Here is a 23,461-nt window from a genome sequence, read left to right on the forward strand (position 1 = left end):
TACCCTGTGCCAGCAAGTCTGTGTGTCCCTACCACACACACCAGCAGGGAAGGGACAGGGGTTACATTCTCCTTTTATCTTTTCTGGGTTAATTAAGCCCCCATTTTGATTCCCTGTGTGGCTGTACAAGCGTCTCTGCCTGCACAAGAGAAGGCTGGCTAATGGGAGCTGGAACACAGGTGTAAGAGGGGAGGGTACCATGAGGGTTTAGACACTGTTCTGCTAGTTAGCCTAAAACACGAAGTCTCTTTGCGTAAGCCAATGCTTCACCCTTTCCTACACCTCCCCTTCACCTCCACCCCCAACAAATTTTTCAAAACCGGACAACTCCCATTTGGATCATAAGTTTCACAACCATGTCCGCTGAGTGGTATTTTCAAGGGAACAGAAGTACAGGCATGTGATTTTCCTGTTCTGCTTTGGTGACCAAATCTGCCTAGTTAGCAAACTACAGTGCTCAAGCCAAAAGCCTTTTCTTACTGAGTTATGAAGGATTGAACTTGGCAATGGATTTAAAGACTGATGACAATAAGAATCAACATTAGAAGTTCAAGAGTCTATACAGAAATTACTTGTTTGCACACAGATCTGTAGTTTTTCCCAAATTAGAAAACTAGTTAAATACAATGCAATTCTTCAATGCATTCCAGCAAACAGGACTCACTAGTCATGCAAATGTGCATATATTAAGCTATTTCCCAGAAAGATATGACTTAAATAAGGATGTAAAATTATTTTCATTCTAAAATAAAAAAGCCATAGCTACTTAACAGTATCCGAATGCTGTGTTAGTATGCACATTCCATTTCTCAGTTGGATCCTTTCTCAAGTGCATATTGCATTGAATTAAGTGTTTTCCCTTGAGAAAGGAAGACTATTCTAAGCTTTTAAATCATCCCATCCTTCTGCTAGAAGACAGATTTTCCACAGACAATACTCACAGTTAAACGGTGTATCTATGTATATAAAGTTAACGATGGGAGTCTCTCCTCCACTTGTATATGCTTTAACCACTAGTTTGTATTTTGTGTTCGACAATAGGTGTTTCACGGTGTATCTCTTTTCTTCTGGGTTTTCAATTGTGTATTTACATAGCACTGAACCATCTAAAATGAAACAAATAAGCTAGAATCACAGAATCACAGAATGGTTTGGGTTGGAAGGGACCTTCAATGATCATCTAGTTCCAACCCCCCTCCCATGGGCAGGGACACCTTCCACCCGACCAGGTTGCTCAAAGCCTCATCCAGCCTGGCCTTGAACACTTCCAGGGATGGGGCGTCCACGGCTTCACTGGGCAGCCTCTTCGAGTGCCTCACCACTCTCAATGTAAAGAGTTTCTTCCTTGTCTCTCATCTAAACCTACCCTCTTTCAGTTTAAAACCATTACCCCTTGTCCCATCACTACAGGCCCTGGTAAAAAGTCTCTCTACATCTTTCTTATAAGCCCCCCTTAAGTAATTAAAGGTTGCGATAAGGTCTCCCCAAAATACTACGAATCAGCTTAACTGAGACTGTTAGACCACTGAAATAACAGAACATTTGCAACCCACTTTCTTTGTAACTTGCACAGTTTCTTCTGAGAAGGATGATGCATCCTGACTCACTGCCCCTGGGCTGAACTCACATCCCTTCTAACTGGACTGTCTACAGTATCGCCCATCTTCTGGCAGACCACCTAATAACTTGCTGTCAAAAGCTGCAACTGTTTGTTTTAATTTCCTTTTACTAGAGCTTTTTAAGAGAATGATTTGGGGTTTGCCATTTCTTTTTTCAACAGAATCCTGTAGCCCTTAAGCTTAGGTCAAGTTCTTTGAAGATAATTGAAAGCAAGAAATCTCTGCCTGAAAAAAAAACTTTTGCCTCTGTATTGTGCAACTCCCAGACCCCAGGTAGAAAAGGGTTAGCTTATTCCTCCTGTTCCCAGTCACACCCCTTATCTGCTAGCTCAGGCAAACTGGGAAGCAGGAAATCTTCGATTTAAACATTTTAAAGTCTAACTGGGTTTACTTGCAGAATTATGGTACTTCTATGGTTAGTTTAGTTCTGACAGGAACTCCTACATAAGCCTCGTCCAGTTCAGACTAAGATTTTCAGCCTGGCACTAGTCTAATCAGCAGAAGGGTCTGATACAGGACATGCCCCATAAGAGGCAAGGAAAAAAAAAATCCTTGAACATGTTGAAAACATCTGAAAATTATAATGAAGCAAAGTCATCTGGAGAAGTTTTGAGTGTGAAGCAGGAAAATCAGACATAAAAGTTTAAACATGGCTTTGTGCCACCCTACAGCTCAGTTCTGCTGAAGGAACTCCACTGTAGAGCACAGCCACAAATACTTTCACTATAAAAGAATTTAAACACAGAATTTACACAGTGCTCCAATTCTAAAGGAAATAAATTGTATCCCATCTGTTTCTAAAATACCCCAAATTTTAGTAAAACTAACATGCTTCCTATGACTGTCATCCAAGTAGACCACAAACAGATGTTTTCGAAATTCATCCAGAAGTCAGATCACAAGAGGCAGAAACTTGACTCCTCCTACAGTACTACAAGAATCTTTTCTGGAGCTCACACTGGAGTTAAAAGGAGCTATGGACAACAGGATGGGAGCTATAAATCTGTATAAAGCCAGGACCTACTTCTGCCCATTAGCACCTCAAGCATTACAGAGGAATCAAAAGCAGTGGGTGTTGAAATCTATATATTGCCTAATCAGCCAATTTGCCTGCCTAATGTGAACTTTCTAAGAGGCTGCAGTATCAGCAACAGCCTCAAAGTCTTTCACCCATATCAATGACACAAATTCCTAAATCCCAGAGCTGTTACCTGGAAGAACATGTTTTTTGGATCCTTTCAAACTGCATTTCTCTTGTATAGGTGACACGTAAACATGGTAGCCTCTTACGAAACCAAACTGTGACTTATTTGTGGGGTAAGAATCCCAAGATAGTGTTACTGCATTGAAAGTCAGTTCAACTTTTTCCACAACAGGGTCAAGCAGAGTAGCTGGAAGAAAGGAAATTCAAATTAAACTTGCCATTATTCTTGAAGAATGTTTGTCTTCTTACTTGGAAAATGGCTAAATTCCCATGTGGTGTTTCTGTTTATATCTTACTTGCATTTAAAAGTTGAACAAAGCCAAAGTGCTCCACATAAACTGTCAACTTCACAGAGCCTTCACATACTCCACATTATACACAAAGCAGTGACTGCTAATCACAGCTTTGTTTAGCTATTCTAATTAACATAGACTCTACCTGGTCACTGAACTAGTCAAATATCCTTGATGTAGGATCATGTACGTTGTTGTACAACTTTTAAATGCTTCACTGATGATATAGAAACAACACAGCAGATGACATTTTTAGCTAGTTGCAGGAGGAAGGCTGTGGAATTCTGTTTGACAGATTAATTTAGCAAATACACAAACCCTAAATATGTTGCCAACTTACGTAGCTCCCTGAGATAACCAGTCTTCCTCTCCAGTAAGGAGGCTGTATTAGCAACAGATCCATAGACGTGGAAGTTATATCTCACCCCCGGAACAAAAGCAGCTAGAAAATAGTGGAACTGATTACAAAAGTAGGTTATGGTTTGTCTTTTGGTTTTGCTTTTACTTAACTGCTTTCTACAGAGGTCTATAATCCATCAGAAATCACCTTTGTGTGCTCTTGTGCTATTAAAGCAACTGAAGGAGACACAGGGTAAACCAATTCTTAGTGTGCATAATGCAAATTGAACATTTATTCTGTCTGAAAGAGAGAATAGAGGGGGGTAATACATTTTTGTTGCCCTAGAGTATTCAAGATCAGTGCACAATAGACTCCAAGTGCATCAAAGAGTAAGATAATTTCATTTCTGCTTCTGGTACAGACAAAGGTCATGTTTTGGACTGTTTAATCTAGACATATACCCATGCATCAGGATTCCATGTTATTCTCATTAACATCACTCCCATTGGTATTAACCAAGTGCAAGAACTGGACAACCTTTTTTCCATGTGTTACCACACTCTCCTTCAGTAAGGACGCAGGCTCCCATGTGTTTGTATGAATTGAAGTGCAGTTCCTTTAATTGCATACCGAAATGCATTCAGTCAAATTTTGATCAAACATGTTTCATTCCAGAGTAAACTCTCAGCTTGGGAGACTCGAGGAAGGCTATGTTCTTGTACCTGTGGAAGTGTATCAGAGCAACTTCCACACAGCCAGAAAGGATTTAGGTCTAGTGGCCACCACTGGGATAAAAAACACACAACTGGTCCTAAGCAAGGACTGGTCCTGAGACACATGATTTGTGCCACACTGACAGCACTAAACCTCTCACTACACAGTGGGTGTTACATTGTCCGAGTCTAGTTTTCTGACCCATATTACAGATAAGGCAGAGCTCCATTTTGCATCTCTCCTGCTAAAATATTTTTAACTCCTTCATCAACCTTACCATCCTCCTTCAAGATATTACTACAAGCTACTCAAAAGACTTTTTTTCTAAAATACTACACTGACTTTTCTAAAATACTATGCTGACTTTCAAGGCTTAATTCTGCTGGCACATTTGTGGTGTCTAATGCATTTGCTAGGCAAAACATGATGCCACATGCCTTTGCAGAATTACACCTCCACTGCACAGACTTCCGTATTCCACAGGATTTGTTTCCTAAATTCAATTAATGCCCACAGCATGAAAGACTGCTGCACAGACATCAGAAGGAAAAATTGTTTGGCTTTCACCTGAGTTAATCAGAGCACTGGAAGTGTTGGGCCCAAATCTCTTCCACTGCAAATCACAGGGCTGCAACATTGGGAAGTTACACCAATCGATAATGTAACTGTCATATATATGTCTGGGCTCCCAGGAAATAAAAATGCCATCATCTGTACCATTAACCTGTTCTTCTTTAAGCTCTTTGGTGCCTACAAATGAACAAAACAGAGTGTCTGTTATTTTCCTGCATAAGACCTCAGATTCATAAATGAAGATCAATATAGTTTCCATGCTAAGCTGTTAAAACAATAATAAAATAGTTGCGTTCCTTCACTATCAGACATATGGCATCTTTCACATGCTGAAAGCTGATCTCTTTGTATGCTGAAAGCTGACAGCTCAAAAAACATCCAGTAATTATTACTATATATTCATAAAAAGAACTGAACTGCAGAAACCTGGAGTCACAAACAGAAAGTCAGAAGCAGCTAATCGCACACAGGAGTTCCCTGCGAGGCACTGGCTGCACTTCACAGTACCTGCCACAGGTCTGAGGCCTTAGCTTAAGGCTAAATGTGTTTTGCTCTGCAGAAACTCTCTGCAAGGGATGGATGGAGGCACTTAAGCTTAACATACATACAGTTACCACCCTGTAGACAAAAATAAAGTACAGTAACAATTTCCAGATAGCTGTGATGTGAGTTAACAGGCCAGGTTAATTTGTTCCCCCAAGATGATAAATTATCACTTCACTTAAAATAGGTAGAAACGAAACTCTCATAATGGAAATCTAACTGAAAATACTCCTACTGTTACCTGTAGCTCTAGGGATGATCAATACTGAAGGAAGTGAATAATTAACATTGTTCTTTGCCATTATACTGATTCTGTAGGAATGGTTATCAATAGAAATCCTTGTGCTATTGTAAACTGATGAAAAGGAGATGCTTTCAGGCTTAGAGCCATCTTCTACTTTTTCCCAGGTTACTTCATAGGAAATACTTCTTGCATTTGCTCGAAAACTTGGTGCTTGCTGGGGAAAAATTTATGGGGGTAGACATCAATTACTTCATAAATTTTGCCAAAAAAATATGAAAGAAGCATTTAGAACTTTAAATAACTAATTGGATGTATTATTTCTGTAAGAATATAAACACTTGTTTCCATACATGCATGCATACATATACTGGTTGAAACAGAAATGCAGAAAGCTCAGTAATGGGATTTGTCGTGTTATAATACTTAGAAAAAAAGAAGTGTATGTCTGAAATGCCAGGACAGCACACCATCATACAGCTACATACGTTCTAAATTACATTATATATAATATTTGTCTTAGATTCTTCGAAGACATTTTCATACTGATTTGCTATTAAGCACACACAGACTTTTAAAGCTCGTGGGAGAAGTTTCCAACCTCCTTATGAAGGGTTTTGCTGCCATTTCTGTACCAATGTCTCACCTTCCAGAACAAGGTCACATTCCGCCCCCCCAAAACTGGTGTAATTTCTCTCCAGATGTCCAGTTTCCCTGATGGACCTGCAAAAAATACAGCAAAACAAAGATGCTCTAGGTGCAGAAAGGATAAACAGTTTAATTGCTTCCTCCCATTTGAAGAAATTCCACTCCCAAAACCTCTTTTTCCCCATCATTCCCAGGTCTTGCCAAAACACTACCCTGTAACTTCTTCCGCCCTTTGTTTCCTTTTCTGAATGAATGTCTGGTTCATTTCCCTAGATAATCTTTCTTTGCTTGCAGTTCCCAGGTGCTTGTTCCCTACCTCTGCACTGTTCCTCCAGCCCTCACAGAACACTGTAATTCAGTCTGTCCATCCTCCCAGTCATCTGGATTTCCCACTGACTTCACTGGATGGAATGGCAGAGACTGGCAGGTAGGATGAGAGTTGTTTAAGAAGCCACCTTCTTAAAGATTGCTTAGTGTGCTTCTACTTTTATGTACGCAACAGGTCTCTGCTTTAGCTACACAGCAGAGGAGTAGAAACAAATAGCAAACAGAGATAGCAAGTGAAGAACACTCTTCAAGGTTTCCTTCTCAATAGGCTGGTGTCCTGTTTTCAGCTGGGATAGAGTTAACTGTCTTCCTAGTAGCTGGTACAGTGCTATGTTTTGAGTTCAGTATGTGAAGAATGTTGATAACACTGATGTTTTCTGTTGTTGCTAAGTAGTGTTTAGACTATAGTCAAGGATTTTTCAGCTTCTCATGCCCAGCCAGCAAGAAAGCTGGAGGGGCACAAGAAGTTGGCACAGGACACAGCCAGGGCACCTGACCCAAACTGGCCAACGGTGTATTCCATACCATGGGACGTCCTATCTAGTATAGGAATGGGGAAGTGGGGGCAGGGAATCGCTGCTCAGGGACTGGCTGGGTGTCGGTCGGCGGGTGGTGAGCAATTGCCCTGTGCATCATTTGTACATTCCAATCCTTTTATTACTACTGTTGTCATTTTATTAGCGTTATCATTATCATTGTTAGTTTCTTCTTTTCTGTTCTATTAAACCATTCTTATCTCAACCCAGGAGTTTTACTTCTTTTTCCTGATTTTCTCCCCCATCCCACTGGATGGCGGGGAGTGAGTGAGCGGCTGCGTGGTGCTTAGTTGCTGGCTGGGGTTAAACCACGACAGCTGGACATACTTGCTTCCTTTGTTCTGATGGTTAGGGCTTCGCTCCATTCACTCCACCTCCAGAAATGCTTAGCTGCCCCACAGTGTACTCTAGCTGTGTATTCAGTGTATGGCTGCAGTCCACCTAGGGTGACGCTACCAGAATGGAGTTGCGCATCTGAACTATTATGCTGCAAGACAGAAAAACATAACAGTCAGAGCCCAGTGCAGCTTCATTAGCAAAAGTTTTAGTCTGAAAAAATAGTTCTAGTTCTTCCTCTAGATCCTACGATAGCCAGTTAAGCTTGACTTGGAAAAGATAATCATGGAACAATAGTCAACCCCTGCCCTCCCCCCCCAAAAAAAATCAAACCCAACAATATGCACAAAATCAAAAGACTGGGAGATCCAAAAAGAGGTCTGCAAACCTTCTCTGTGCAACTGTCTGAGTAGGAGTCACTCACAACCTGTCAAATGACTATTTCTTACATCAAGGAGGGAATCTGCTGAGATCTTATCCTCACAGAGCCTGGGTCTCTTACTCACTTCATGTAAGTAGGATGCTGTTCCAGATCCAAGCACAGCATCTACAGCTACCTTTTCTTTCCATTTTATCCCCAACCTCTTCCCCTACTCCCTCCTAAAAGACTGGGTGAGTTCTGGTTAGAGTCAAAAAGTGAGCATGTTTTTAAGCCTCGCCTCCAAACTGTCTCCTGCAATGGTCAGCTGCGGCAGCCATTTGATCTAACAGGTCTTGAGCAATACTTAAGACAGAATGCAGCTTGATCTTGATCTTCATAATGCCTTTTTAACATGCTAGAGGCAAGCTGCCTTCCTAAGAAAAGGGCTACACAGAAACCACAGTACATATGCAACGAGTCAGTCAGCCTCAGTCAGCTGTTTGTGAAAGAGATGGAACAAGACAAGGAGTCTACTCAAATAATCTTCAAGGAGATGGAAGAGGATGGGAAGAAAAACTGTTCTGGGGTTCTCTCACTAGAAACCAGACACACTACCATCAAGTACAGTCAATAGCACAGTCAATAGCACACAGAAAGCTCCTGGACTAACATAAAAAAAGCCTTCAACACACCTCTCCACCATTTGTGTGTAAGACGATATGAGTAATAAAAATATGACAAATCAAAATTAGCAATAGCTAACAGCAATTATAAGGCCCATAAGTATTTTCATTTACTTCAACAAATCTCAGAATCCATCCAGCAGAGGACAGAGCCACATACGCAGACCAGTCACATTGTACACTTTGGCCAGCAGTACAGGAACTGTTGGGAGTGTGAATTACTGCCAGCAATGGCTGCCCACAGGGACCACATCATGACTGTAGAGCTTGGGAGAAAATCAATCCAGAAAAAGACACATCAACACACTCACAAGATTTAGAGTATATTGATACTGCTGGGAAATTGTTTTTTAATCTCAGATCAAAGAGATATTTGCTATGGTTTTGTTTATGAAATTCAGGTTTCATACCAGTTCTACTTGCCCATCAGGTTGGATCACTTCAGTCTGACAAAACAGTTCAATTTCTTTGTTTCGATGTTTCCAATATAATGTGATTTCTGTATCTGTGCTTTCTTCCCACAGCTGGAAAGGTGCAGCAGGATAAACTGTGAATGGAAAATCCAAGTTAGCTCTTGTAAAACATAAAATACATGCAAAAGTATTTGAAGGTATTTTAGCTGAGTAGTAAATGAATAAAGAAATACAGATTTTTCTGCCAGTCTAGGAGAAGCAGATATAAATTAGTAAAAATTCATTTCAGAATGTAAATGTAAGTAAATGTGGTACAAGATTAAAAAATACCCTTGTGCCAAGTTGGAAATATTTTAGAACATCATGAACAAAAGAAAGTCAGAGACTTCTATTGCAAATCCAGTAAAATTCTCTAATCCTGGGCCTAGTGGAGTTTCTGATGTAGCATGGTGAGTAACATTTGCCACATTTCTGCACCCCAGAATCCAGCCTCTTCACCAGAAATTTTATTCACAACTCTTACATTGACTTCTGCCAGTAATCACCCTCTGGTAAACAGTGCCAATGCCACTCCTTCCAAAAGATTTCTGAAATTCTTAACTGCTATGTAAGCAGTATTCAGTGAGAGCAGCAGATCTCAAACTGTCCCAGGTTATCAGTCCAATTGTAAGGAATAAGACATGGCAACGCAAGTGAGTAGTATGTTTACAGCTTTGGCCATTATCCTGGAACTTCAAGTACCATGAATTATAATTTGAGGATTTCCAGACTCAAAGGAACTTGTGTTTGATACAGAAGGTCCCAGCTACCACATGCAGAATTGGAAACAATGGACTTCAGTTTTCCTTTACGTGCTGACATCCTTTAAGTAAGGAAAATTCTGCTGTAAATACATCCAGGATCAGAGAAAACATAAAGGACTTTACAGCAATCACTATTTAAAAGGTTAACTCATGATAAATACTATATATCATTTCTTTAACTAGTAACAATCACTAGAATTGGAAAAGAAAATTGTAGTAAAACATTAATGTATTTAGCACATTGAATGTAACCTATTTTAGTCTGATTTCCCATGAAAACTTAGTTTATAATACTGTGTTGTTTCACTACAATCTGTCAGTTTGCTCCTCCATTTTCTTCCTGCTCTATGTCTTCCACCCCCAAACAATCAAGTAATCAACTTTTAGAACTCTCATGCCTCTCTGAAACAAATTTAACAGACAGGCATTTAATGTATGTTCCTACAAGTCATATGAAAAAGCATGGCTAGCAAAACTGTAATCAGTGCCTCTGAGGAAGGAAGTGCTGCGACAATGCAGCAGTTACACCAGCAGCCTCCCTGTCCACCAACCTGTCAGCTTCAGAACTAAGAAAAGCACATGTTGCCTCCTGCTTCTTCAAACAGGCAAGGCAGCCACAGGACCTTAGGAACACTGAGGTGGATGTGGCGAGGCGAGAGGACACAAGGAGAACTGGAAATACTGCTGGAGACACATGAAATACCCAGGCGTTTTGAGGCAGGAGTAGGTAGGAACTTACAGGACCTGGGGCACAATGTGATAAAGGACACAACTAATAGGGAAGACAGAAAATCAGCCATCAGTTACCACTCACAGAATAATCTGCTTTATTTCACTGATGATGAACTACTCTTCTTCCCTTACAGTAGCACAGCAGATGTTACTGTCCCACATTAGCACCAAGACAAGTTAGCACTATCACCTCTTTCCTGGCAATAGCTGCTTACACCTGTATTGCTTCTCATTTGGAGAGGTGTTAGTAATTTTATTTACCCACTTTTCAAAATGTGCAACTCCATTTTATTTTGGAAAGACAGTAACATCAGCAATAATATTTTGGAGAAAGAACTGAATTCCCAAGTAACCTACACAGATATTTTTCTTGAACTCCCCATTTTATGTCCTTGTATCATATTGCTTCCTGTGCTATGAACCAGCTTCAGCAAAGCAGCAGATTTTGAAGCATTAAGGGGTCATTTCAGTAACCAAATCTGACCTTTGGAGTGAAGCTGTTTTCTACCATTAACGCAATTTTGCAAAGCTGAAACTGAAGAGACAGCACATAACTATAGCACAGGGACAGATAATTAATAAAAACTGTGAAAATAAAAACCAACCACTTCCATACTTTAAACTAGAGCATTCAAATATTAAGATCAGGAGGACAAGACCTGCAACAAAAAAAACCTCAACAAAGACATAGAAAAGACCTTACTTCTGTGAGTTACATCAAAAACATCCGTGGCAGTTTTCTTTCCCAGTGGGTTTTCCACAGTCACTGTGATATTACAGATCCTTTGCTGGCCTATATCCCAAGAACACGAGCACTGCTCCGAACAACTTACTGTGCATGGAACCGTTTTTTGGGAAAACCTATCAAAGAAGGTGGGGCGAAGGGGGAAAAAAAAGAGAAAGACATTTTTCCATAATGTACAATTGATATAGGTATTGCAATTTTTGATGCCCAACTAGAATACAGCACCATCAAAAATAAGGCTGAGTGGGACTATAAGAAGCCACCCAGTTCTTTCCGCTACCCTGAAGTACAGTAGGTATTCTTACAATTAGAAGAATGTTTTCTTCAAAGTCTAAGTTTACTTCAGCCTTTTAAGATACAGCTAAATTGATATCCTTTTAAGATACAGCTGAATTGCTTTAGTGATTTCCTCATGGAAATTCTGAACTAGGGACTTATTTGCCAAGAATTAAACCATTCACATGTCTACCATTATGCTTTTAAATGAAGCAGTAATTTCAAGTGCATCCTCTAACCTTCCATTTTTAAACCATCAGAATATCTCAATGGAAGTCAATGATGCAGAAACCATGAAAGTATATGCAATGATGACCAGCCTTCTGCTGAGATCTTTTGATGAATGTTTGTTGTGATGATGAGGTATCTGTCCTGCTTTATGAGTTCCCCTTTCTCTGCAGGCCCTGCTGTGAAGTCCCTCTCCTCTTCATTTAGATACCTCTGTAGCAAGGAGCCAAGGGCCAGGTCTCATATGCCACAGCTGTGTAACCTTGACTCAGACTGCTAAGAAAGAGCTGAGAAAAAGTCTGCAGAACGATTTTACAAAAAAAAACCAACCAAAACCAAAAAAACCTACCAACCAACCGCCCCCAACCTCGCCCCACCAAAACAAAAAAACCTGAAATTATAGACAGAAGTAGGATTTTTGATATAGGACTGTCAGTAGCTCAAGGACTCAAGAAGGAAAACACCAGCATGTAAAGCTATAAAATCCTAAAGAAAAAAAAAATAGGGAGGCTAATTAGGCTAACAGAGTTAGCTGGGAATCATCACTTTGAGTCAGCATTAGTGTCAATGGATTGTGAACAAACTAATATTCAGCCTACCAGCTAATTAAATCCTAATTATATGTTATGTGTGTTACCCAATAATTACATTGTACTTTTAAGTTATCTGTTGTGATTGCAGGGTGTCTTCATATCTACTGAAAGATATCCAAACAAATTACCCCAAAAGAAAGGTTAGAACAAGCTTGATCAAGCACAACCTGGTCTGATGGAGCCGCAACTTTGTTATAAGTAGTCTAATTCAGAGCATTTCTGCACTGCTCAAACTTTGTTAAATAAGTTGATCAGTGAGCTGGAAAGAGGAAGGCAGCTGATTGCAACAAGGATAAGAAACACTTCCACAGATCTTAAGGAAAGAACGTGACTGTTCTGTACAGCACAGGCCAGAGTTAACATAACAATAAGGAGACATACTCTTCAGACAAGGTGTATTTTGGTGAATGACGTCCATAAAGATGGGTGTCTCCTCCTTGGCTCCAAGTACATGTTACTATTCTCATGTCTTGAGTTTGGCAGGAAAAATCATTAGGTGTATCAGGTGGTTCTTGTCAGAGGGAATAACCAAAAAAACACCAACAGCATGGCAGTCAAGGCAAAAGTCATCAACCTTTTTACTATATTAACAAACTAGAAATAATGGATATGTACAAAGTCTGGTTTACTACAGATGTTATTATTTCAATTATACTTATTCAATGACCACTCTGCAGGGAAAATCAGGATAACACCATAAATTAATTGCAATCCAAACACTTCTGTATGTTATTATTTTTTTGTTATATTCATACATTCATTAATTTAATCTGTACTGTTTTCTATCTGTAAAAATTGCTACTAGCCTTCGAAAGGGGCTCTGTGCTGAGTTTTTACCACATGCGCACAATGAAGCTGAAGTCCTAAATGGGTAGGTATATTTAAAAATCAGTCACCTGTACTAGGATCAATTAATGAGATTAATCTGAACATATTTAATGCTATTCTTTAATGCTTTCTATATACAAGTGTACAGATCTGAAGTCAGACAGTAAACAGAATTCAGCTGGACATGACAGGATAATGACAACTTACAGCAAGGGGGTTTTTTTCCTCCCTCTGTTCCCCACAGCCATTCTTGGCTTAATAACAACAGGAAAATATAACTGTAATAAAGCATTCACTTACTACCCACGAAGAAAATTGCATGATCATAGCATTGCTCTTCATTGCAAGACTCCTGACAGTAGACACTGATGTGAGGCACTTCTTGATGTGCCACATTTTTCACCGTGAGAAGTCCAACTTGACTGTTTGTGTGACTGGAAACATGAACAGCTGGGACTAGAAAAAATTCCTTAACGATTTGACCTTTCCTTCCAATGCAACAAAAAGTGATGTCAGAGCCTTCCTCTACAATTTTTTCATTTGGAAAGATTTGTGGTCCACTGTTATCTGAAGTGTCCAGGCCTGCAAATCAATACATAATAAACTATTCCAAAATCTGCTCATGGCAGCAGCCTTCAACCAGAACACATAACTGAGCATTTATACAAGAATCTGTTAATGTTATATTAACCATTCATGGACTTTTACTTAGTATTCTTCCCCCTACAGAGATCAACTTCACATGTAAACATACCTGTATTTCTCTTAAACCCATAAACATATGATGTAGTCCAACAAACTACCTAAGAGACGAAAACCACTTTCACTTAGGTGAAACAAAGAGGGTACATTAAGAACTGCCTGTACAGATGAACAGTACCTCCCGCACCTATGAACAGGCTCTTGAAGATTATGAGCAGGGGGCTAGAAAAACATCATGTTCTGAAGCTCATGCAGAGCTCAGCTAAGAAGAGTCAACATTCAATGAATGACATCAGTAAGGGGATACTCAACTTGGAATGAGACTCCTATGGTTTCAATGTTGGACTCCTTGCTGGAAGCAAAACTTAGCAGGATTTAAGTGACTTACAGGCTTTTGCACAGGTTGGAGATAAAAATCTACTCTCAAGAATCTGATCCAAAAATCTGATGAAGTCTAGACGCACTGTCTCTCAGAAAGCTCTAAATCAGATCTGTAATGCAGGATCAGTTTGTGACAAAAAAATAGTATATCCAACTTCAGTTGAAAAAATAAAATCTCCAAGATGGAGGTTAGTGAGAAAGAAAAGGGAGTCTTGCATCCTATTTCCCATTATACAGTGTGATGGAGATGGGCAATTTACGTACCACAATCCAAGCATACAGACCTGTGATGCTTCTACTACCCATGATGTTTCCCATAACTAAAAGCCCTTGCTGCTCCAAACAAGAATAGTGTTTCTTTACAAAATCACTGTAGCCATTTTTTCCTCAAGCAGTGACATATTTTGTTTAAACCAAATTCTCTGGAAACCAAACTGTTCTAGTAAGATATTGTAATCTGAAAAAAAGGGGGTTTGTGATATCATTAATTACATTATTGGTTCTCTCCCTGTTTACTCTGATATAATTCACAGAAGTTCATTCCAAGTGACATATGGAGCTGACTTGCTCCTCTCTCTCTGCTTCTTTAATACTAATCAATGCTTTGAACCCCAGACAACAGCAACATATGCATCAAATGATGTAGCCAGAGCTATGCACTTCCTCTTCTCTCCTCCAGTCTGGGCCAGGGCTGCATCTGACCTTCTGATAGTCTATGCTAGAGCCTATCCAAGATCCCACGCCACTCTATGTACTGCATTTTTTTAATATATGAGCAAGAAAAGTTTTGAAACTTTTTGTCTGCTAGCTGAGGAGGATAGCCTGTAATTAAAACAATGGCTGAAGCATTGCTATTATTGCCAGCAAAAGAAAAAAAAAAGTTGTTTAGAGCTTAGAGATAAGAGTTCAAAATGGATTCCTGACTTGATGCCACCTCTCCTGAACTGGACTTCACTGTTACAGTCACCAGAGAATTACAATCTAGCTTTGTACTGGAAAAAATAAAACCAATATTGCAAAATTTTGTTTTGCTTACCCGGGACAGTCTCCCACAAACTCCACTGACTCCAGATTTTTGATGCTTCTGCTTTGCTCCTGATTCTCACCGAGTAAGACATACACTCCAAAGGTAAATCTGAATCCCACATCCAATGAAGAGGCTTTCCTGATTTATCAAGTGTGACATTATGAAACTCCTACAAAGGCCAGTAAAGCAAAGTATTGAAAACACAGCAATGTGTAAACACTTTGGAAGTACAATCAAAAGCAGCGTGAGAGAGAGAAAGCTCAAAGGACGAAAATGCTCTTGAAAAATGAAACTCTAAAATCCCACTTTGCTACACATGATCTCACACTAAGTAACTAGTAGGTAAAGCAACTGCTTACAAATCTGTACTAGCAGTGAGGGAGTGACTGATGTGCTGGCAAGACTACTTGATTCTGAGAACAGAGTTGTGAGTCAGGCCCTGCTTCTCATGAAATTGATTCACTCTCAGAGACTTTTAGTGGGTTATTTGTGCCTGCTGTTACACGAGTAATAGCATACACAGATGCCTGCAAGTGCACCTTGTCTAATGCTCCACGTTACATATCCCTGGCTCTGAATTACAGCAGGAATCTGAACTGGCCAATAAAGATTTACACAGGTGATATCTCATTGTAGTTCTAAGGCACAGCATCTGAGGTCAGTACTACCATCAGTGGCAGGCAGAGTAGGAACATATCTGCTGATCTCCCCAAAATGATTGACTGCTGTAACACGCACATCTAAGAAACAAGAAAAAATACATCCAAAACTGCTAGAGCTCCACAAAAGTAACAGAAGGACAGCCTAAAATGTAAAATGGAGTTCAAAAATCATGAGAGCTAAATGCTCTGTAATTTGGCAACTATTTTTATATTGAATTATATAAATGCAGACAAACAGCAAAAAATATAAAATGTTCTGCTGCTCTCTAAGAGAAGATATCCTACAAATTTCCTTCAGCATGTACTACTAAGGCCCACCTGGGCATCGAATGACCTGCACCAATACACGGCAGAGCAACTCAAACTAACCAGGGTACCATGTAGTCATACAGACAGACAAATGAAAATGTACCCCAGCTGTGAATCTCCCCTCACATGAGAGCCCGTAAGAAGCAGGAAAAAATGGCTCAAAAAATTCTATTAATCACCTGTAATTATGAATACATTTTAGAACACAATATATATTTCAGTACTTCTTAAAGCAACCATACCAGATTCTCAGCATATAGATCTGTGCTGCTTGTATGAGCTGTACCAGAGCCCTGGCTCACACTGACAACTACAGAACTGCTCTCCATTACCTCTTTCCATCAGCAACACCTGCACTTTCATAATACCACCACTCTGAGAAAAACTCTGCAGTCAGTTTACAATGTAATTTCTCAGTTACAGCACTGAGGAATGTAGTCACTGCTTTGGAAGTTATATAGACTGTCCGTGCTTTGGTATGAGCAGACTCACAAAGTTTCTTTATCTGTACAGATTCTTCAGAAAAACACAGAAGCAAATACTTTGCTGTGTGGTAGTGACATCCAAAATACCCTGTTTGTTTTCCTTGTCGTGTTTATTATGAGTAACAGAACAGACTACATCCTTGGATTTGAAAACCTCTTTCTCTTTTCCAGCAAGTTAGTAAGAGTTTGTTGGAAGGATACTCCCAAAACGTCCACTTAATTATTTGTAGCTATATGTACCCAGTTTCTGATTTCAGGGTTAGATCTAGTCATGGGGTGTTAAAAATCCTACCCCATATATCAAAGTGGTCAAAATCTTCTGAACTGCATAGATCTCATCTGCAGTGAAGATGTGGTTCTTCAAACTCAGAGAAAAAATAGTACCAACTTGGCTGAGCAGAGTAAGCTGTGATTCTTAACAGTGCCCATCTTATTTTGTTGACGTCTGGTTTCAGAAAAAATAAGCCCTTCTCCAGTTTATGTGCTTTCTCACAAATAGCAGCTTTAAATGAGCTAGAGCAGTTTTCCAGTCTGACTGATTTTTAACATGTGCATTTCATATTTTTCCATAGTTCAATCAGCAGATGACTCATAATAGGTTATAATATCCCTAAAACATGCATTAGTTCCCAAAAGATTTTGTCAGATCCAAAGGAAAGGAAATTTTCTCTGGAAACAAAAGTTCTCACACTGAAGTCACATACTGGGGAAAACATCAGGAGCAGGCCTAAGCCTACGATTTGGGTGATCTCCACCTCTTCAGAAAATTTGGCTGATTTAGGCGTTAAGGAAAACTAGCAGGATAGGGACTTTGCAAAAGAGACATCACTACTTCTTACTTAACTGGAAGAGGTGGACACAAGGTAACTGCTAACAGGTCCAAGCACAGGGCTTAAAAGGCTTTGCTCACACTGAGACTATCATATGGTTCATAAGGTGAGAGGAGCTGCAGCAACATGACTCATGCTCAATTAGTCCCCAGTGACAGGTAGCAATCATGCTACAGAAAAGACTGCCTTTAGGAGCAATGGAAGGGAAGGGATGACGCTGGGAGGCCACTTAAGTGATGTGCACCCTGGAAGGGAAACAAAGACCTTCAAAATCAGATGTCCTAAGTCTGCCCACCACAATCCCTCAATAAGGGTGTGCAAGGCCTATCTACATTCTGCACAGGTGGAAATTAATTCTTCATCTGAGACAGTATTTTTTTTGCACAAAAACTGAGCATAACATTACATCAAGTCTTGCACCTAGTGAAATACTGAGGTATTTCTACTACAGTTTTGTAAATATTATGTTGTAAGTTGTAAACCTATACAGCAAAGCTATCTGCATATGTATCTGAACATTTGATTTTCTGTTAGCTTCCTTTGTATTGTAAATAACTAATATACCTTTTTTAAAAATACACTTACTGTCCACACAGTAGTATTTTCATGTGTTTGACGGACTTGTATTTCAAAAGACATTGCCAGCTCACTATCATGCGCTGACTTGCCAACATCCCATTCCACCAGCAGCCGCTGAAGAGCCAAATCCTTGGAAATGTTAAGGTACATTACTGGAAACACAATGGATTCTGTGAGTACAAAAAGGACACAAAAATATTAACATTCAGCTGCGTTACAATGCAGATCTGAAACAACAGTGGTTAGAGGTAAGATAGGTTCCACACCAGACAGTTCTGAAGGGAAAAAGAAAGAAAGTGATCAAGACCCATGCTGTTGATATCAAAAGCAAAGATAATCTTTCATCTTAAGGCATCAGCAGGCTAGAATGAGGTTCCTGAATCTACTCAATAGCCCCCCACCATGACATTGGGTATGCTATTTACTTTCTTTATGCCCTCAATTTACTAGCTACTTTATGGGAATATTGATCCATCCCTATAGTCTTATGAAGAGGGACAACATAATGTATTAACAGGGACTGAATCCCAAGAAATCCCAACCCCCAGCAAGCTTTCTTATCATTAGGACAGAAAATCTAGGCTCAATTTTGCTCTCTGACCTAAAAAAGATTAAATTAATTAATGCAAATTAAGTATTTGAACAGGATAGGTTGAGTTTCCCTCCAGTAGCTAGCTCAGAAGGTAGTCTAGTATTAGGCACGTTCCTGGTTGCTCTACACATTGCTTAGGTACTTTAGTCAGGGCTGTGGATTCTTCTACTGGAATTAGACACCTAGTTATAATGGCACCTCCATCCTTTTGTGGGTCTGAAGTTAATTCTCAGAATAAAATAAAGTTTAAAAGTCAGACTGAAGTCCCTTTTGGTGTCAGGAAAGGAAAGGCTCCTTAAGAAGACTAGCCTGCTGAAAACTACAGATCACCCTATGAATGGTCCCCCTTTTTAGATGTTTTCTCTGTCACCCCTCCCACAAAAACCTAACTCTTGGAAGAGATGAAATATGGTGCTCACTGATCTGTATCTTCTCTCCTTCCTGAAAACTAAACAAACAACAAAAAAACCCCTAAACTTAATCTGGTTGATAATGAAGTCAGGGAACTGAAATGGCCAAATAACTAGGATTTTTCTTTTGCCACAGTTGCTTTCCAACATGCTTCTGCTTGTAACAAATGACACGGTCAGAATGCTTATACTGACCAGGACACAGAAAACAAATCACAGAAATAATTGTATGTTTTAATAAAACAGAACTCATTCTGGGCATTCCTGCCCCACTACAGCCACAGTCCTTGGGGACATATGCTGAACTGAAAGACCTCAGCATCTCCTTCTCACAAAAATGTCACCTCCAGATATTTCTCACGGATGTGCTTCACCCACTGACCCAATGATTATCTGAGATTTTTACAGAATATTACTGGCAGAAACACAAAATAACACTAAATTCAGGAAATTTAGTTTGAGAATCTACATTTTGATAGATGCTTCTGGCAGCAGTCAGATATCCAAGCCATTTTACAGTTTATCTTGTGGTGCCTGCTCTGCACTAACTTCTGCACAGCAGTTTCCCTACGTATGGATCTTTACATTAACTGTAGGAAAGCAAAGGCTCAAGAGAAGCAGCAGTTATAACAATCCTTGATCAAAGGAAGCAGATAATACTTTATAAGCATATTTATTAATTACAAGAATACAGACACTGACACAGCTTAGTTGTTTATACAAGTCCAGCCTATAAAGAATAAATGGAAGAAAGTAAATATTGTACCATTAGTAATAACTTATAAAAAACTGCTGAAATAAAGGATTGTTTCTCTTTTGCAAATCATCTACAGACTCTGTTGGTATATTTTTAATCCATTCCATTTTGAAAAGTAGTGGAAGTCAAAGCAAAATGGAAACCGTATGCTTTCAATCTAGAGGAAACTACTGGCATAGGCTTCTTCAGATATACTTGGAGGGAGAAATTAAGGTTTCATTGTTCAAATGCTTGGTCTCAGAAACAGGATTGTGGTATCCTGAAAAAGTTTTTCAGGAAGAAGTACACACACACATATATGCACACTGCCTTTGATCAATTCTTACTGCAGCCTTAATATATAATTACTGGAAAAAGATGAACGTATAAATTACATGAAAGCAGAATTTGACAGCTTTAGTGTCTTCTGTAAGGTAAATGCAATCAAATCTCATCCCTTTTCTCACCATGGAGAGTATTTTCACCTGCCACATTTAAATAACTTGACAAAAAAAACAAAGGTCTCGTTAGTTTCTGGTTTTTCTCCATCTGTACAAGTGTCCCTCCACTATCTCCTTTTAGTTAGATGACGTATCACTTCAGACCTCACACAGTTTTGTTCCTTGGAGCCTGACATAAGACAGTCTAGATCACCAGTCAGGGCTTATACACAGTACCAAACAAACAGAAGAAATAATATAGTTAAGGATATATCCAAGATCTTGAAGACCACTGGGTTACAATGTGGGACTTAAAGACTTTTTTAGTATAATTTACACATGTAGAAGTATTTGTAGCATTCACAGTTATAATCTTCCCCTCCTAGCAAAGTTAAATAATCAAGGCGTCTTAAGACTTGTTTTAACTTGAAGGCTAACTCAAGACCATATGAATAGCTTTATGATTAACAACAGAGACTGATTTTATTCCTGAACAACTGCATGTGAAAACAAGTGACCAAGTTATTGTAATGCAATAACTGTTTGGACTTGCCTGCATTACAAAGTTTTGCTACTTTAGGGGCATTGGTAACGATGAGGAACCAGCACCTTGGGTGAATGGAATGTGAACATATGAATTTCAAGGTTGAAGAGAGGCAAAAAAGTCTGAAACAGATATATTATCCCCTTCAGCATGATAACAACTACATTTATATAAAATAAACCCACCCCTCTCCCTCCTTCACCAACTTAATGAAAGCAATACAACTTCTATAATGCAGACTATAGTCTGATAAGTTCTGCCTTCTTAATGGTGGTCACAAGAAGTCCATTAAAAATATTAATTCCTTTTTTTTTCTTTTAATGGAGTCATGCCCAATGCTATTGCCAGCAGCAAGTGCACAAGCAGTACTTTTACCTTAAAATACACAGACTTCTGGAAAGTTATTCTTATAGTCAACTTTTTTGCCTCCAAATATGCATATTTACTTTTTTTCTTTGTATTGGATACACATGTGAAGTGTAAGAAATAAAAATCCAATCCTGGAATCTTGTGGCACAATCAGAAAAGAGCAAACAGAAGTGCTGAAGTTTTCATAGATGAGACAAACAAAAAAGAGAAAGTGAAGGGAAGAGGTAGAAAAGCATAAAAGTTGTCAAAGAGGAAATAAATTATTTGAAGATGACAGAGTACAGACCAAAAACATATGAGACAGAGGGGGAGAAGATAAATAAATACACTCGGGCTTCACATCATTGCAAGTTATCTCTTCAACAGGCAGTTTGCAAAACGGCAAAACTGATGCAGTTACAAAAGGTAATTATACAAGTTGCTTCATCACCTTACCAAAGGCAATCATTTGATTAAGCGTGTAACATGTTGCTTAATCACAGCAGACTTACAAATGAGCAAGTCCAAAGCTTCAGTTGCTGTAGATTGTTTCCAAATAAAAAAGCAAATGTTCAGACATTTACCTTGCTGTGAGTATGTAGCGTCGCAAGTCCTCAGGAGGAGCAATACTGCCAGAACCGTGAAGGGATTCATCATTCATCCACCTTTTCCTGCACAAGACTTATCAGGAAAGAAGAAATTTCTATTTATTTGGGTTTTTTTTACAAGAAATGCTTGCCAGACAATAGTCCAAATAATATTACTGTATTTAAGAATGAATAAATAAAAACCCAACCACACAGACTCCAGACACTTTAAGAGAAATTCAGGAAGAATGGACAAAGAAAGATAAGCAATGAAAAAACCCTCTTGTTTTTAGGACCTGGTTATAGCATAGGGAAAAATACACCACACTCAATAAGTTCAATTTAACCTAAACTTAAACAGACAATAACTTTAAAGTTTTCCTGCCACTTATTTCTGAGGAATATTAAAACAAAAGTTTGTCCTGATATATGTTGGCTTTCCTCCTGCACAAGTAACAAGATATCCATCCTAACAAGGAAGAAAAAAAGAAAAAAAAAAGGCATGAAAAGTGCAAAAGGCCTTGTGGTTTCTACTCCACCTAGAGCCTGACTGATGAATGCAGCCAACTTCGGCAAGAATGGTCTTCCCCTTTGCCAGCACCCAGGACGCTATATGGAGGGCTTTAGTTAGACTGGAGTTGAAATACACGTGTCAGTGTATTAGCAAGTTCCATTCCTAGGAGGACCATCATCTCAAGCACCACACAGCTATCTAGCACTCCTTTTATAGCTTTTACACTCACACTGTCACAGGATGAAACTCCGTGACTTGCACAGCCCCGTCCTGGGGGGACTGATCGTATGTCAGATCTCACAAGGCATGAATCACCTGCAAACTCCCCTGTGTAGAAGGGAGAGGTAAACATTCAGCAGCAGTGTGGTTAAAAGCACCCAGGCACAGAGGGTACAGGAGTCCAAACAACAGGAACAGGACTATGGATACGGCTATCTTTAACTTTCAGTTTCCACTTTTTACGTTTCTGGATCTGTGTAGAATACTGATAAAGAGAGTCTTCAACCACTGCTTCCATAATAGAAGTTGAAACTGCTCAGCAGGACAGATAACCAGGATGACCTTCTGTCTCCACTAAAGCCAAGGACAGGACATTTACTGATTTCAGAAGGGCCAGGAATTCACTCCACAACTTCTTCCCAGCACAAAACCTCCAATTTTAATACCTCAGAGCTACATACACTTAAGTTTAATGACCCTGCCTTAGATTCATTGGTTTTGAGAAGCTCTGAATTTCTCTCCAAAGGATCAAAAGAAAAGATTTCAACCTTTTTTTTTTTTTCCCCCACATTTCTAAAGGTCACATGGAAAATGCATGCAGAACTGCAACCTGGGGCTCAACGCCCACAAGCACCCTTGCTGCAGTGTGCCCCAACTTTTTCCTTGTGAGCACAAATGCTTAACATGGAGGTCCCCATGTTTAAAAGGTGAGTGATGCCTTGCCTGATGTATAGGATTCTGCATTCTTTCTTGCCATTATACCAATATCCTCAAAAGTATTTGGACAACACTAAAGAATCTAAATATTTTTGACAACCTAGGCCTAATTCACAAGCAAATAATAGACTGTTCCAAGCACTGACTTAGGGAAATGTGCTTCTTTATGGATTTTCTAAGTTTAGACTTTTTTTATCACCTGATCAAATTTAATATCTGAAAGGAAAAATAATTTGATATGGGTTTTTTCCAGAATAAACACAATAGAATGGCTCTTTGTTATAGACCAGTGAGTAGGAAGTAAGTGACACAAAAAGAAGTCTTTCCAAGGCAGATTGTGTTA

General features: G+C 39.3%; 1 protein-coding gene across 3 annotated transcripts in view; it reads right to left on the reverse strand.

Moving 5' to 3' along the window:
* OSMR (oncostatin M receptor) overlaps positions 1–23,461 on the reverse strand; it is a 33,691-nt gene that overhangs the window by 4,306 nt on the left and 5,924 nt on the right. For 2 of the 3 annotated variants that reach the window (XM_010585819.1, XM_010585818.1), the window contains exons 3-17: positions 22,412–22,509; positions 21,666–21,762; positions 18,018–18,181; positions 15,156–15,315; positions 13,337–13,618; positions 12,590–12,719; positions 11,070–11,227; positions 8,829–8,965; positions 7,366–7,525; positions 6,174–6,250; positions 5,528–5,744; positions 4,738–4,920; positions 3,457–3,558; positions 2,831–3,010; positions 942–1,106 (exon numbers count right to left, since the gene is read on the reverse strand). In XM_010585819.1, the coding sequence (XP_010584121.1) occupies positions 942–1,106; positions 2,831–3,010; positions 3,457–3,558; positions 4,738–4,920; positions 5,528–5,744; positions 6,174–6,250; positions 7,366–7,525; positions 8,829–8,965; positions 11,070–11,227; positions 12,590–12,719; positions 13,337–13,618; positions 15,156–15,315; positions 18,018–18,181; positions 21,666–21,738 (2,188 nt within the window). In that variant the 5' untranslated portion in view covers positions 21,739–21,762; positions 22,412–22,509. Of the gene's footprint in view, positions 1–941; positions 1,107–2,830; positions 3,011–3,456; positions 3,559–4,737; positions 4,921–5,527; positions 5,745–6,173; positions 6,251–7,365; positions 7,526–8,828; positions 8,966–11,069; positions 11,228–12,589; positions 12,720–13,336; positions 13,619–15,155; positions 15,316–18,017; positions 18,182–21,665; positions 21,763–22,411; positions 22,510–23,461 lie in introns of those variants that run through there. The other variant, XM_010585820.1, reaches the window with a different exon arrangement.

This window comes from Haliaeetus leucocephalus, unplaced genomic scaffold, assembly GCF_000737465.1.
Source record: "Haliaeetus leucocephalus isolate CR32 unplaced genomic scaffold, Haliaeetus_leucocephalus-4.0 Scaffold120, whole genome shotgun sequence".
NCBI classification, from domain to species: Eukaryota; Metazoa; Chordata; class Aves; order Accipitriformes; family Accipitridae; genus Haliaeetus; species Haliaeetus leucocephalus.